The following is a 12,910-nucleotide window of genomic DNA, read 5'->3' as shown; positions in this document are numbered from 1 at the left end:
GTTCTATAGGAGTAGGATTTATAGACCAATTAGGATTAATAATACAATTATAGACCCACACTAGGATTTTAAATGTTGTAGAATAACATTAGTGAGAACCTTGTGTGCCTACAATAGTTCTGTTGTTCAAAACTAAACAAAAATTAGTTTAAACTAACTCATACTTAAATACTATCCTGACACCATTAAATAAGAATTATTATGTTTTAGAAGCAAAAATTGTACTTGAACGTATTGTGGAACATAAATTAGTAAGCAAAATAAAAAAAAGCTTCTCATGCTTATAAAAACGTGGATGCTGCCAATTTTTGTCTTAATTATTTTGTGTTCATATATTTAATGATCGAATATACTTTTATCTCACGACAGCGTATTTTATCTCAGAATTCGTATCAATAAAATGGGAATATTTTCTCCCCTCAAATTAGTTCAGCTTCATCATTTGTACTAATACCATCCATCAATATTTTTAAATATCGGTCACTAATAAATACTGTTTAAATATAAGTATTTATTTGTTTCCCAATACATTTAAAACCTTAGTGAGATAAAACTGCTGTACAGCTAGATATGTACATACATAGAGATGTAATAAGAATAGACGAATAACTAATTGTTGTCAATTTTACGCGGTACATACAAATACGCTACATCGCACGGAATACAATCGGATCAATTTACTTATGAAAATATATCCCATGTTGTTTATTGTGTGTTTTTGAATGTATTGTGCAATTTTTACCGATGCTTACCCATCTTGCGAGTAATATAAACAAACAGAGAAGTTTTTATCGGACATACGTCGAGCACCAAGCATCAAATACGACTAATGCTAAAATTATTTAGATCTGTCCGTGGACTGAATGTCACTTGACAACAATATAACACCTAAAGCCACTTCTATTAATATTACATTTCTCTGATGTACATATGTACAACGACCTTTTAAAAGCGGAACTCGTTTGACAAATGTCATGTAAAATATATGGTGATTGCCACTTTTCGCCCGCACTGTATCTACACGGTGTTTACAATGTAAAGATCACGGCTGCGGCCATGTTTGCACAATCATATTTTGCGGGGGTGATCGTGGGAAGAATGCAGATGTCGGTTCGACAGCCATTTTTAACGGGGCACGCGCGCCTCATCCTAAGAATGACTTCCCCAAAAATAAGTACCGAAATCGAAGATATTATTATTTTTACTGCGGAGTTTTCCAGCGCGAAAATATTTGATCGGTTTGATTGTGAACAGTGTCAAGTGTGTGCGTTCAACCCGCTAAGTGACTGTTTGGCCAAAGGGCCTCTTTCCCTTTTGTCTGTTGACAGACGCATCAGTCAAATTGACCTCTGAGAAAATACCGCGGGCTGAAAAAATATATATCCTCAAATTTAAAGACTGGAATAAAAATGAAAATATACAAAAAGCATATGTAAATATAAAGTAGAGTCAGGTGTGATGAATTCCGAATTTTCAGGGATTTTCAGGCTCTGCGTTGTATGGGCGGGTATGCACTGTTTCACACGTCCTGGATGAATCCACAATCGGTGGATTCATTCGGGACGTGGGCAACAATGCATACCCACCCATACAACACTGAGCTTAGTACCCGGCACAGGCACGGCTGCCAGTCTAATCCAGGTCTGGGCAAGCTTTTTTACTGAAGGGCCAAATTCGATATTTTATATGAGTCGGCGGGCTGCATATATTAGGGGTACCGGAAAGAAATCCATTTTTTCCATCAACTTAAATATTCAGTTTTTCATTTTTTTTTTGCACATTTTACTCCAAAATATAATCTCCTCTAATTTTCATGACTTTTTACCATCTTTTTGTCGATATTTCAATCCTTTTCTTGAAAAATCTTGCCAGTTTTGAATTAATAAATGTTAATATTTGGTTTACCACATCACTCACGCTGTTGATTTTTTTTTCTTTTTAATGTGGCCTCCATGGAACTAAATAGGTAAAAGTATGAAGGAGCGAGGTTTGGTAAATAAAAAACCATATTATGGTTTGAGGTATAAAAAGGATAGCGTTTTTCCCTGAAAAATGGACAAAAAACCATGTTTTCCATCACTCTTCTTTTTCGTGCGTGCAGGACAAAAACCATTGTTTGTTTTTCCGATCCTTTAAAATGTTCCTATATTCTCTGTGATAGTTCTGTGGTAATTTATAAGTTTCTGTGATAGTTCTATAATCCGATAATTTTTTGTGGTTATTAAAAACATAGATAGAGTAAAAATGGATTTTTTTCCGGTACTCCTAATATATGTATATACATATATATACATATATATATATATATATATATATATATATATATATATATATATATATATATATATATATATATATATATATATATATATATATATATATATATATATATATATATATATATATATTTGAATATGAAATAATATTTGAATATAAAATAAGATTAATTAATTAAAAAAATTTATTTAATTTTAAAATATATAATAATTTAATAGAAAAATAGTAAGTAAAATAAAAATTAAAAAAAAAAAATTATTGAAATTATAAAAAAAAAATTATTTATAATAAAATTAAAATTGTATATATATATATATATATATATATATATATATATATATATATATATATATATACATGTATGTGTGTGTGCGTTAAATAACTACAATAAAACAAATTAATAAGGTTAAAATTTTAATGAGAATGATTATTTTAATTTCTGTCGACATTTTCTGTATATCAGGTTTAAATTTGGTAGAAGAAATTTTTAAAACTGCCTGTAAGTGTTGATCTGTAATGCTTGATCTTAAGGAGCTTTTATTTAAATTCATTACGGAAAATGTCTGCTCACATACATACATACATATATACATATGTCGATCCGAAAATGACCAACATTTTTCTCGCAGTCTTTAATTTTTCCGAATCTTTCAGAATTCAGGGAAATATAAAATTTGCAGATTTCTTCACGGCGGTATAAATATTTCAGATCTCTATCGCACTGTAAATCTAAAATTTCCAGTTGTAGTTCACTCGGAATGTTGTCAACATTTGCTAAAAACGGATCTCGGATTATTGCTAGGCTGTTTTCAATTACTCGGAAGTCACTTAAAGCTTTGATGGTGTCTCCGTATTTTTTAATTTTACTTTCAACAATATTTAATGATTTCAGTGTTGGGAAGTGATCCAGTTTCTTAATTAATATTTGACGTTGAAACAGTTGGAGTTTTAAATTAAATGCATTCAAGCTTTTTATCGAATCGTGAGCATATACATTTTTACCCTGTAAAATGCAGTTGAAAGTGTTCAGGTGTGTTATGATGTCCAAAGTAAAAGCAAAATCACAAAGCCAGTCATTGTTAGTGGATTCTGGAAAATCAGTTATATGTTTCATTTTTAAAAATAAAATTATATCATCCTTTAATTTCCACACTCTTTGAAGTACTTTCCCTAAACTTAACCATCAAATATGGCTGTGAAATGGAATATCTGTGTTCTCTGCATCAAGATCTTCAAGAAAGCTGATAAATTGTGTGTTTCACTACCCGTCACTACCTACCCGTGTTGGCCAGTCGAAAGATACTCACAAAATGGTCAAAAAAGGCTTAGGGATTATTTTTATGATTTAACACCTGGCGAATGGATGGTTCACAATGGAATTACCATGAATTTAGGTAAAAAAAGCCCACATCGTAGGACTTCCCGCGCTAATTCGAATCGCACGAATTGCAGATAAGACTATCCGCACACAACCCAACCCCGTGACAAGTCACAAGTCGATTAAAGTGATTGCATTATAATAAATTATACTCACGGATACATTATAATACATGGGATTGTATTATAATCACTTCACGGATATATTAAAAAAAATGAATAAACACTATTTTAAAAAAATTGAAGGAAAATAAGTAATTTGGAAATAATCACGCGGGCCGCATGGAATTGCGTGGCGGGCTGCATGCGGCCCGCGGGCCGCAGTTTGCCCAGGCTTGGTCTAATCCATCCTGCACGTGTAACGTAGACATTGGTGACGTTATAAATTTATTTCAATTTTTGTTTAACGGAAGCCGTCATTTTTTGTTTAACGGAAGCCAATATTTTTTTCATGGAGCTTGGTGCCCTTTGGGGCTTTGGCCTCCTGTTGTTTTGCACCCTCAAATCACCCCTTAGGAGCAGCCCTGAGTTAGTATTAAACAAAACCAATTCTACAGAAGTGGGCCATTTGGATATGAGATGTTGAAGTATTTGAGAATGATGTTTAATAAACATTTTTTTAGTTTCGTTAAAAGCTAGTGTTTTTACATAAGTTTTATTAAAGTTATGGCAGTTGAATTTGTCCTTTTAGACAAGTGCATGAAAAAGGTATAGGGGTTGATATAGTGGAGAGAGTGAAAAGATTTAAATGGTAATGGGTGGACCACTTAGCTCGAAGAATGGGCGAAAGAATTACTCGAATGGTATCCGAGTAAACAGGTGCAGGGAAGTTCACAAGAGAGATGGAAAATTATAAAAAGGTGAAGAACGAGATGGATAAGAGAAGCTCAAAACAGAGAAGAATGGAAGCGTTGTGAAGGTCATCATCCAGCAGTGGATGGTGAATTGGATTTCAATAAGATTTTTTTTCATCAGCCCTCCATACTTCTGAATCGGCCCATTTCTCAAAAAGGATGGGGACCCCTGCTGTAGATGATCATAAAAGTGGGTATATTTTCGTACATACTTCCTCTAAATCAACTAATATAACAATACTAGGTTAATTACTCTCATAAATGATAGCATAACAATTGAAACATTATACTACCCCTGATCGCTATTGTTATCGAAATATAAATTCATATCTAGTCAAACATTGGAATTGGGTACCATATGTCCCCGACCTGACCTCTCGTGGACTTGAGGCATTGTGTTATCGAAGTACTTCCAAAAAGGTGTCCCATCACTGTTTTATAGTGAATGGATTGAGAATTTACTGGAATCTCCTACCACTCGGGCCTTGAGCAACAAGCGATTTTTGTGCGCATGGGTTGGGTACAAGTCCCAAACAGTCACACTCCCAAACAGCTCGCACAGTCTGCTTTTTTGTCGTCGGTCCTTGTAGTCGTCGTCTGCTCTTCCGTCAGGGAGACGCCCTTCTTTATCGATCACTAGCACCAGACAGAACCACCTCAAACCTTCACCATGGCTATCAGCAGATTATCTTTCATCAAGTTTTTGGAGCTGGTGAGTAATTCTACCGATCAAAGCACATACTGTGCTCTAAAAAGACCACGGTTTACCCATACGCACATTTTCGGCACTACGAATAATATGATGGAGTAATTTTATATGTTTTTAAGTCTTATGTGCCACTTGAAACATTTTTTTAATGCATACTTGATATCAAGTGTGAGCAGTTACAATGTACTGTCTGTCTTGTAGTGTTTTGGGAAGGGCATATCTCGATTGCCTTCTGGATTGATTTCGTGGGTAGGTTACAATATGTAGAACTATAAATGTTGATTTGAGACAATCAATCTTGATTTATTACATAAATAGTTCACAACTAACTAGAAAGATTTGAGTTTGAGCTCGAAATCTTCCACATCTGGAGTGCTCTACTTCCATGTCGAATTAAGGGGAGAAAACTGGTTTTGCTATTAATATGTTGTATCTAGGGTTTCTGATTTCCCGGACTTTTTCAATTCCCGGGACACGGGACGGAGCCCGGGATCGTTCCCGCAATACCCGGGATCCCGGGACACGTGTAAAAAAACATTTTTTTTTTCAATTTAATATATTTTGTATTAATAAAAAAAATATATTTATTTATTTACAAAATATAAAAAAAAGTAAACAATATATAATATATCTATTAACTGGAACTGAAAAAATGTAATTATAAAAGTAAACTTATTTAAAGTAGCTTCTTAAGAATACTAAAATATTTAAATGAGAATCCGAAAGCCTAGATTTGGTACAAAAATTTCCAACAATGGAAAAAACTCTTTCAGTTTCGATCGAAGTTGGTTTTATTGTTAAAAGGGACGAAAATAATTTTTTAAAATTATCGGCTTTTTCTCCTGTCAAGCATGTAGATTTTAATTTCTTTTTTAATATCGAGGTTATTTTTTGCCTTTGATAACTCCTTATATAATTCTTCATTTATTGTTAAACACACAATTGTTTTCTCTTCATCGTTTTAACCAGCAGGATAAAACCAGTAGCGTACAAAATATCGAAATAAAAATTCAATTTAAAAATTGAAATTAAATATCAAAATTAAAACTATTATCATTTTATTAAATATAAATTCAAATATCAAAATAAAATTATAATCGACATATTAAAATTAAAATAAAATATTGAAAGTAAAAACAGAACATGCTCAATTTAAATAAATTTTCGAGATTGACCTAAAATTAGATCATCAATATTCACATACAGGTAATCCTCGACTTTTGTTTGTCGAAGATGTTTTGACTTACGAAGATACGCACTAAGATCAAAAAAAAAATCAAAGAATTATTATTTTACTTCCCCGTAATGCACAGTTACTGAGAATATATCATGTATTAGTATGGGTGATCGAGCGATCGTCGCAATCCATGCGTTGTCGGTACATCAATCGAAATTTTTTTAGTCTTCAATTGTTTCTCTCGTTGAAATAAATCAATTAATTAAATACATCTCAGAGGTAAAATTTATCGGATAATGTGTGATTATTAATTTTATTTCGACGAAAGAAAAAAAAACCCTTTGACAAATCACCAACATCCGACACTGACGTTTTTTTTGTTAAATATTCCATCGACGGCCGAATAACAGTAGTATATCGATGACTTTAAAGAAATAATAACCAGGTTTTTTTTTCGCTCGTAATCAGAGAAATTATAGTATTTCTCTGGTTGTAATGCGTATCGTCGTAATTCAAAACATTGTTGTAATTCAAAACATCAACGATGATCTAATTTTAGCTCAATCTCGCTCTTTAGCTGAATTTTGATATTTAATTTCAATTTTTTAATTTAATTTTTATTTCGATATTTTGTACGCTACTGGTTTTAAAAGTTGGCCCAAAATCGTCGTTGGTTTGGTCCGTACGCAGCATAATGCATCATCACCAGTGGCGGACTGGCCATACAAGCGAACATGCCCGATGGCATGTGGGCCCCACTATCTGTTAGAAAATATGGGCCCTCAGTAAAATTAAATAAATTTTTAACTATTTCACGTGTGTAAAAATGTATAGGATATTGCACTTTGGGACCTAAAGTTTGGGTATTTTAACAAAACGAATTTCTTACGATATATACAAACAATTAATACCTGCTTTAACAGCCCAAGTATCGGTTAACTTTTTTTTATTAGGCTCGAAATGTAAGTTTCAACATTTGCGTGGGCCCTTTTGCCGGGCCCATTTCCAACCTCAAGATTATGTATATGTATATACCAATACCTATGTAACAACTACATACTGAAATAAAAATGGGAAAAAACAAATTTCTGTGAATAATATAAACTGAATTGCTTAAAACAATTTTGATAGGACGATTCATCATCAACCAGCGATTTAAATTTACTTCAGAATAACATTTAATTGTACTTCGACGATATAGTAAGATTTAAATACACAATTTTAAACATTTTCCTAATATAAAATCTATTCCTAACCTAGACACAACCATGTATTTATACAGAAATATAGGATAGGGGCCCCCTCCCCAAAATCCCAATTTTCAATTAACATTAACTGAAAATATTATGCATTTTTTTCAGGGACGTAATAGGGGGGGCTCGCCCCCCTAAATTAAGGAATAGTGTGAATTTAAAAAATATTATGAATTTAACGATTAATGAGATACTATGGATCTATGAATGCTACGTTTATTTCTTATGTATGTTACTTTTGGGTTACTGATAAAATAATCGCTGCAATGTGCTTTGAAAAAAAAAAGATTTTATTATTTCGAAACAAGTATATTTTGGTGTTTAAGTGGTATGCCTTGGGTAAAATTCTTAGAAATTGTTCATCCTATGGAACGAATCGTTAGATAGGTCCCCTTTACTTTATTTTGTCTCAAAAACAGATGTGTAACGTTTAGTTTTTCCGAAAGTTCGTATATTTTTTGTTTCATACATACATATTTTTTCAAAAATAAGCTTATTTTTTTTATATTTTATAAATCAATAAGGTGTATGCAAAGAATATTTTCCATTTTTATTCCGATATAAACAAGATTTTTTGACGTCCCCAAATGTTTTCTGCCGAAAGTAAAAGCCGCTTTTATGCCGCATTCTTTTATGATGCATTCTATTTATGCATCATAGAGAAAAATTTATATGTATCTGCTCGCGCATATTAAGTAAGGCTGTACGAAAAAAACAGAGAGATTTTCACCGCACGCCCCCTGGTATGTACATATACATTTTTTTTTTTTTTTTTTTTTTATTTTATTTATAGAAAAATCAACAGACAACGGGATGTACATAGATATGTATAAAAAAACAAATAGTAAATATATAATATATGTAACATCCGAGTCCAATTACAGATTTGTACAAAAATTATAAAAAAAAAATAAAAAAGATAAATATAAGGAAAACAAATGAAAAAGAAAATAAGGGCTTAACATGACAAAATATGTAGAACATTGCATAATTAAACTATAGTATTAAAATATTGGAAAAAGATTATAAAATAGAATATAAGAAGAAATTGAAATTTACAAATATAAAACAAATGAAAAAGGTAAATACAAAATAAACAAATGAAAAGGAAAAGAATGAAAGCTATAATATGATTAAATAGCACATTACATAACTAAACTAAAGTATAAAAATATTGGAAATATTGGAAAAATAGAATAGGAGAAGAAATGAATCAATCGGTCAAGATTCTCTTGATGTTAGACCTGAATTGATGTAGGAAAATACCAAATACATCAACCTCATTCAGCTCTCCGTTAAACATACGATAAACGCGCTGCAGATAAGAATATTTTTGGGAATTAGTATTGAAAGGATCAAGTGAAAAGAGTGCAACGCGTCTAGAGTACCGAACTGGGATTCTGAAATTAACCTTATTCAGTAAATCAGAACAATCAAGGAAACCATTTATGAGCTTAAAGAAGAATATAGCATCAGTATGTCGTCAGTATATGTTGTTTGAGCATCTATGTATGTAGTAATTTGGACCTAGCCAAGTAGCTTCCTTTGGAGTATAATCAAACATGGTCACATCTGTATATATGTAGTTCGTTTATGCGAGATAAATAATGCAGACATGTTATGTATGTACATTGTATACTATATATATAATATAAATATATATAGTTACTAGCCAAAAGCATGTGCGACACTGTCTACTTTACGGAATTCGTTCGTTTGCTGGTTTTGAGTATGATAATTATTTACATATAATCTCAATATGTAAAGGCAACACTGCAGTCTTGGCCATTTGAATTTTAAAGTTAAACAAGAAGAAGCCAGCATTTTATTTGCCGCCGTCTGTGAAAACACGATGACAACCACGCCTATTTACAAAGTTGTTTTTGTTCTTAAAAGTATCGGTTAAAAATAATTCCGATGTTGATTTCGACGTTGTGTATAACATTAACTGTATATATAAACTTTCTTATCTAAACCTATCGTCACCAATCTTTATTTTTACATTGTGTAAATATAAATGTTATTGATGCAATATTATATGTACAACTTTACTAGTGTTAAACCCGATGAAATATCATCGCATGGGTGTTGGCATATTGAGTTATTAAATTAAAATAAATTTGTCGGTTCTGTGTTCGATCCATACGCGGACAAATTTTTGTCAAATACATTTTTAATAAATTTAATTTTATATTTATATTTAATTTAAAAAACAATGGTAAAAACTACCTATATAACTACATGTAAACAATATAAAACACCATCAAATAGAAATCTACCACCATCAAATAGAGGTCTACCTCATGGGAGGAAAAGCCTGTTCCTCTTGCTCCTGTTGTATCCTGCTCGCGCAAATTAAGTGAGTATGTACCGTTTACCATGCACCCTTTTTTTTGATCTTTCGACTTAAGATCTTTCGATTTTCGATCTTTGCCTTCCGATATTTGCGTTTTCCGGCATTTCACATTCCGGCTCGTCACGGAGACCGCTATTATATACATACATATATGTATGATGGATATTGGATAATATATGATGTCAGAAAACGTGTTAAAATATTGCAAATCTCTACTACACATTTGAATAAATCTGCTGCGATGCTGTGACTGTGCGTGAACTGTCACTGTCAACGTGTTTACTGTTAAATAGACTTGTTTAATCAATCGTTCATTATACATGAGGCAAACAAATTTCGCACGTTATTATAATAGATGTATATAATTTAGCTACTTCGCGGCTTGTACTTGTATGTAGGTACTATACGTTGTATAGGATAATAATTTTTTAACAATTAATAATATTAACTAATTTGGATTATATTTTTTACTCTACGTCACTTTACGAGTTCGAACTAAATATAAAGAGGTTTAAGACAAAATTTTAACAGTAAACACGCTGACAGTGACAGTTCACGCGCATGCGCAGAAGGCTTTGCGCCTGTCGCAGATATAGTAACTGCAAATAGCCAATAATTCGCAGATATAGTACCTGCAAATAGCCAATAATTTGCAGATATAGTACCTGCAAATAGCCACAACCTTTAAATTTTATCCAATATTATATAACTTTATGTTAAGTTATGCACTTTTTCGTTTGTTTATCTCTATGTACCATTTTATGTCATTTGTAAAAATCTATAATTGGGCTCAGATGTTATTTTGCTACATTTATTCATAATTTTTATGCATTTGTACATCTGTTGTCTGTTCATTTTTCATTAAATAAATATCAGAGTCGGTTCCGATACATACATATATACATGCCGTACTGATGATTTTATTCAACTGTATAATAATATATTACAAAGGTATTTAACAATATACATATGTATAATTTTTCAGGCGTTGACATGCATATGCTTCGGTATCCACTACATCAGTTTCGAATGCGGAGACATTCACCGAGCCATACTGACAACGGGAACGTTTTTTGGCTTCATCATCGTCATGATTGGACTGGCTGCCGGTATTTACATACCTTAATAAAACTAATTATCACACTGTCGTCTATTGTTCGTATGCTAATTTGGTTATCATTTTAGGATACGTATTGCAAGCGCCAATCGACATACGCATTGACATCTTCTTTTCTCTGATCGGTTGCACTCTGTTCGTTGCATCGGGTGCATGGACCATCGAAGCTTATCAACACTCATCAAAGGGCGAATATAGAGACATGCAATTCGGAAAAGCTGCAATGGCCTTCATCAACGGTGCAGTTTTCCTCGTCGATGCCATCTTAACGTTCTCAATGAATGGGGATTTACCAACTTTTGAAAATTTTTTGACTTCCTTCAATTGGCTTAGTTAATATTATTATAGACGGAAACTGCCTTATAATGAATGCTTCTATTTTTTTGCATAAAAAATTGACGAGTCCACAGGAAAGAGTTTCTTAATCATATGATATAAAAAAATTTTGCTTTTTCTTCATTACCGTGACAACATTTCCCCACCATGAATTTAATAAATTAGTAATTAGTTAATTCCAGTCATTTTAATACCAGATCACTGTCACGTTATAATAATGCAAGAATTAATTGTTGTAATATTGTTCCTTTTAAATAAATGCTAAAATTTCGATGATCGCCTAATTCCTGCGGACTCTTTAGTTATTAGAAGTAAATGATAGGTAATATATTTACATACAATACTTATAATATGTTTACTGCCAAATGATTTCAGTGTTTCAGTATGCACGGGTGAATAACAAACGTTTTGGAAGTGCAATCTAAATTAATCTGATTTAGGTTAGGTTGGGTTAGGTTATGTCATTAACCCTTTGGCTGCTACGAGGTTTTTCAATGTCCAAGCGAAAAATGCTAACATTTGTAATTACTTTATAAAAAATAAATATAATATATTTTTTTACATACTTACTTCGCCGAACGCGCGTAAATTTTTTAATACTTTATATACATTTTTAAGAAGCAGTTGTGGACTCGCGCTCTCTCTTTCTGTCTTGCTTTTACATGCGTGCGTGCGAAAGAGATACCTACATATTTACACTTAATAAGTTTTGACGATTGTTTTCGACGCATTATTTTTTTCAATAATCTATTTTGAGACATCGATGTATTTGTCGTTGTTAAAACATGCGATACATTTGAAACAGGTAGCGGTCTTTCTCTCTTTCTTTCTTGGTTTTAATTGTGTACGTGTGAGCGAGACACACAAGGATGCGAAGTTTCTAATAATCAAATAATTTTTCAACATGTATCATAAACATTTTGTATGCATTTCAGTTGCATTTGATTGATTGCACGAATTCGTGACGTCTCGTGACCTATATAATTGAAAGCGGATTTCTATTGTTTTTTGCCATTTATTTTAACTCTGCAAAATGATATCGGACAGTGAAAGTGACGAAAGCGAAATAATAGCTCCTCGCTGAGGAACTCGACAAATCAGCAGCTCTACTGATTCTGAAAATGAATTTATCGACAATAATCAATTCCCAAGTAATAACTCCTTATATGACTATGACAACGAACCCGAAATTTACTTTGATGATGAACCCGAAATTGAAGAGCTTTTAAAAAATTGATAAATATTTATAAAGCTTGATTGAAAAATAAATATAAATACGTATATAAAAAAAATGTTTCGTGCCACTGATGCGCTGGCAAAGAAAGTATTGAAATACGACAATTAATGACGACAACAACGATCGTCGTAGCAATCTTCGCCGATTTCAAAACATTTTATCGTTGTTGTAGCAGTCAAAGGGTTAAAATAAATGTTCATGTAGGCATTCATCGCTG

General features: G+C 32.2%; 2 protein-coding genes across 2 annotated transcripts; one reads left to right on the top strand and one right to left on the bottom strand.

Moving 5' to 3' along the window:
• Positions 1-88: 88 nt before the first annotated feature.
• On the bottom strand, positions 89-3,391 carry LOC143912552 (general transcription factor II-I repeat domain-containing protein 2-like). Its single transcript, XM_077431838.1, has 2 exons — positions 2,890-3,391; positions 89-132 (listed from the first exon to the last, which is right to left on the bottom strand). The coding sequence occupies exons 1-2, from the start codon at positions 3,389-3,391 to the stop codon at positions 89-91; spliced, it is 546 nt and encodes a 181-aa protein (XP_077287964.1).
• Positions 3,392-5,178: 1,787 nt separating this feature from the next.
• On the top strand, positions 5,179-11,457 carry LOC143912551 (uncharacterized). The gene is made up of 3 exons (XM_077431836.1): positions 5,179-5,220; positions 10,989-11,112; positions 11,189-11,457. The coding sequence occupies exons 1-3, from the start codon at positions 5,179-5,181 to the stop codon at positions 11,455-11,457; spliced, it is 435 nt and encodes a 144-aa protein (XP_077287962.1).
• The last annotated feature ends 1,453 nt before the right edge of the window (positions 11,458-12,910 follow it).

Source organism: Arctopsyche grandis, chromosome 6 (assembly GCF_051622035.1).
Source record: "Arctopsyche grandis isolate Sample6627 chromosome 6, ASM5162203v2, whole genome shotgun sequence".
NCBI lineage: Eukaryota > Metazoa > Arthropoda > Insecta > Trichoptera > Hydropsychidae > Arctopsyche > Arctopsyche grandis.
Note: the sequence above shows the minus strand (reverse complement) of the source record. Positions and strands in the feature narration are given on the sequence as shown.

Excerpts from the sequence above, each read along its gene's own strand:
- LOC143912552 (XM_077431838.1), bottom strand. The coding sequence starts at position 3,391 with ATGAAACATATAACTGATTTTCCAGAATCCACTAACAATGACTGGCTT. Across the intron at positions 133-2,889 it reads AGACTGCGAGAAAAATGTTG|TTTTGAACAACAGAACTATT; the intron begins GTCATTTTCGGA and ends ATTTTTGTTTAG.
- LOC143912551 (XM_077431836.1), top strand. The coding sequence starts at position 5,179 with ATGGCTATCAGCAGATTATCTTTCATCAAGTTTTTGGAGCTG. Across the intron at positions 5,221-10,988 it reads TCATCAAGTTTTTGGAGCTG|GCGTTGACATGCATATGCTT; the intron begins GTGAGTAATTCT and ends ATAATTTTTCAG. Across the intron at positions 11,113-11,188 it reads CATGATTGGACTGGCTGCCG|GATACGTATTGCAAGCGCCA; the intron begins GTATTTACATAC and ends TTATCATTTTAG.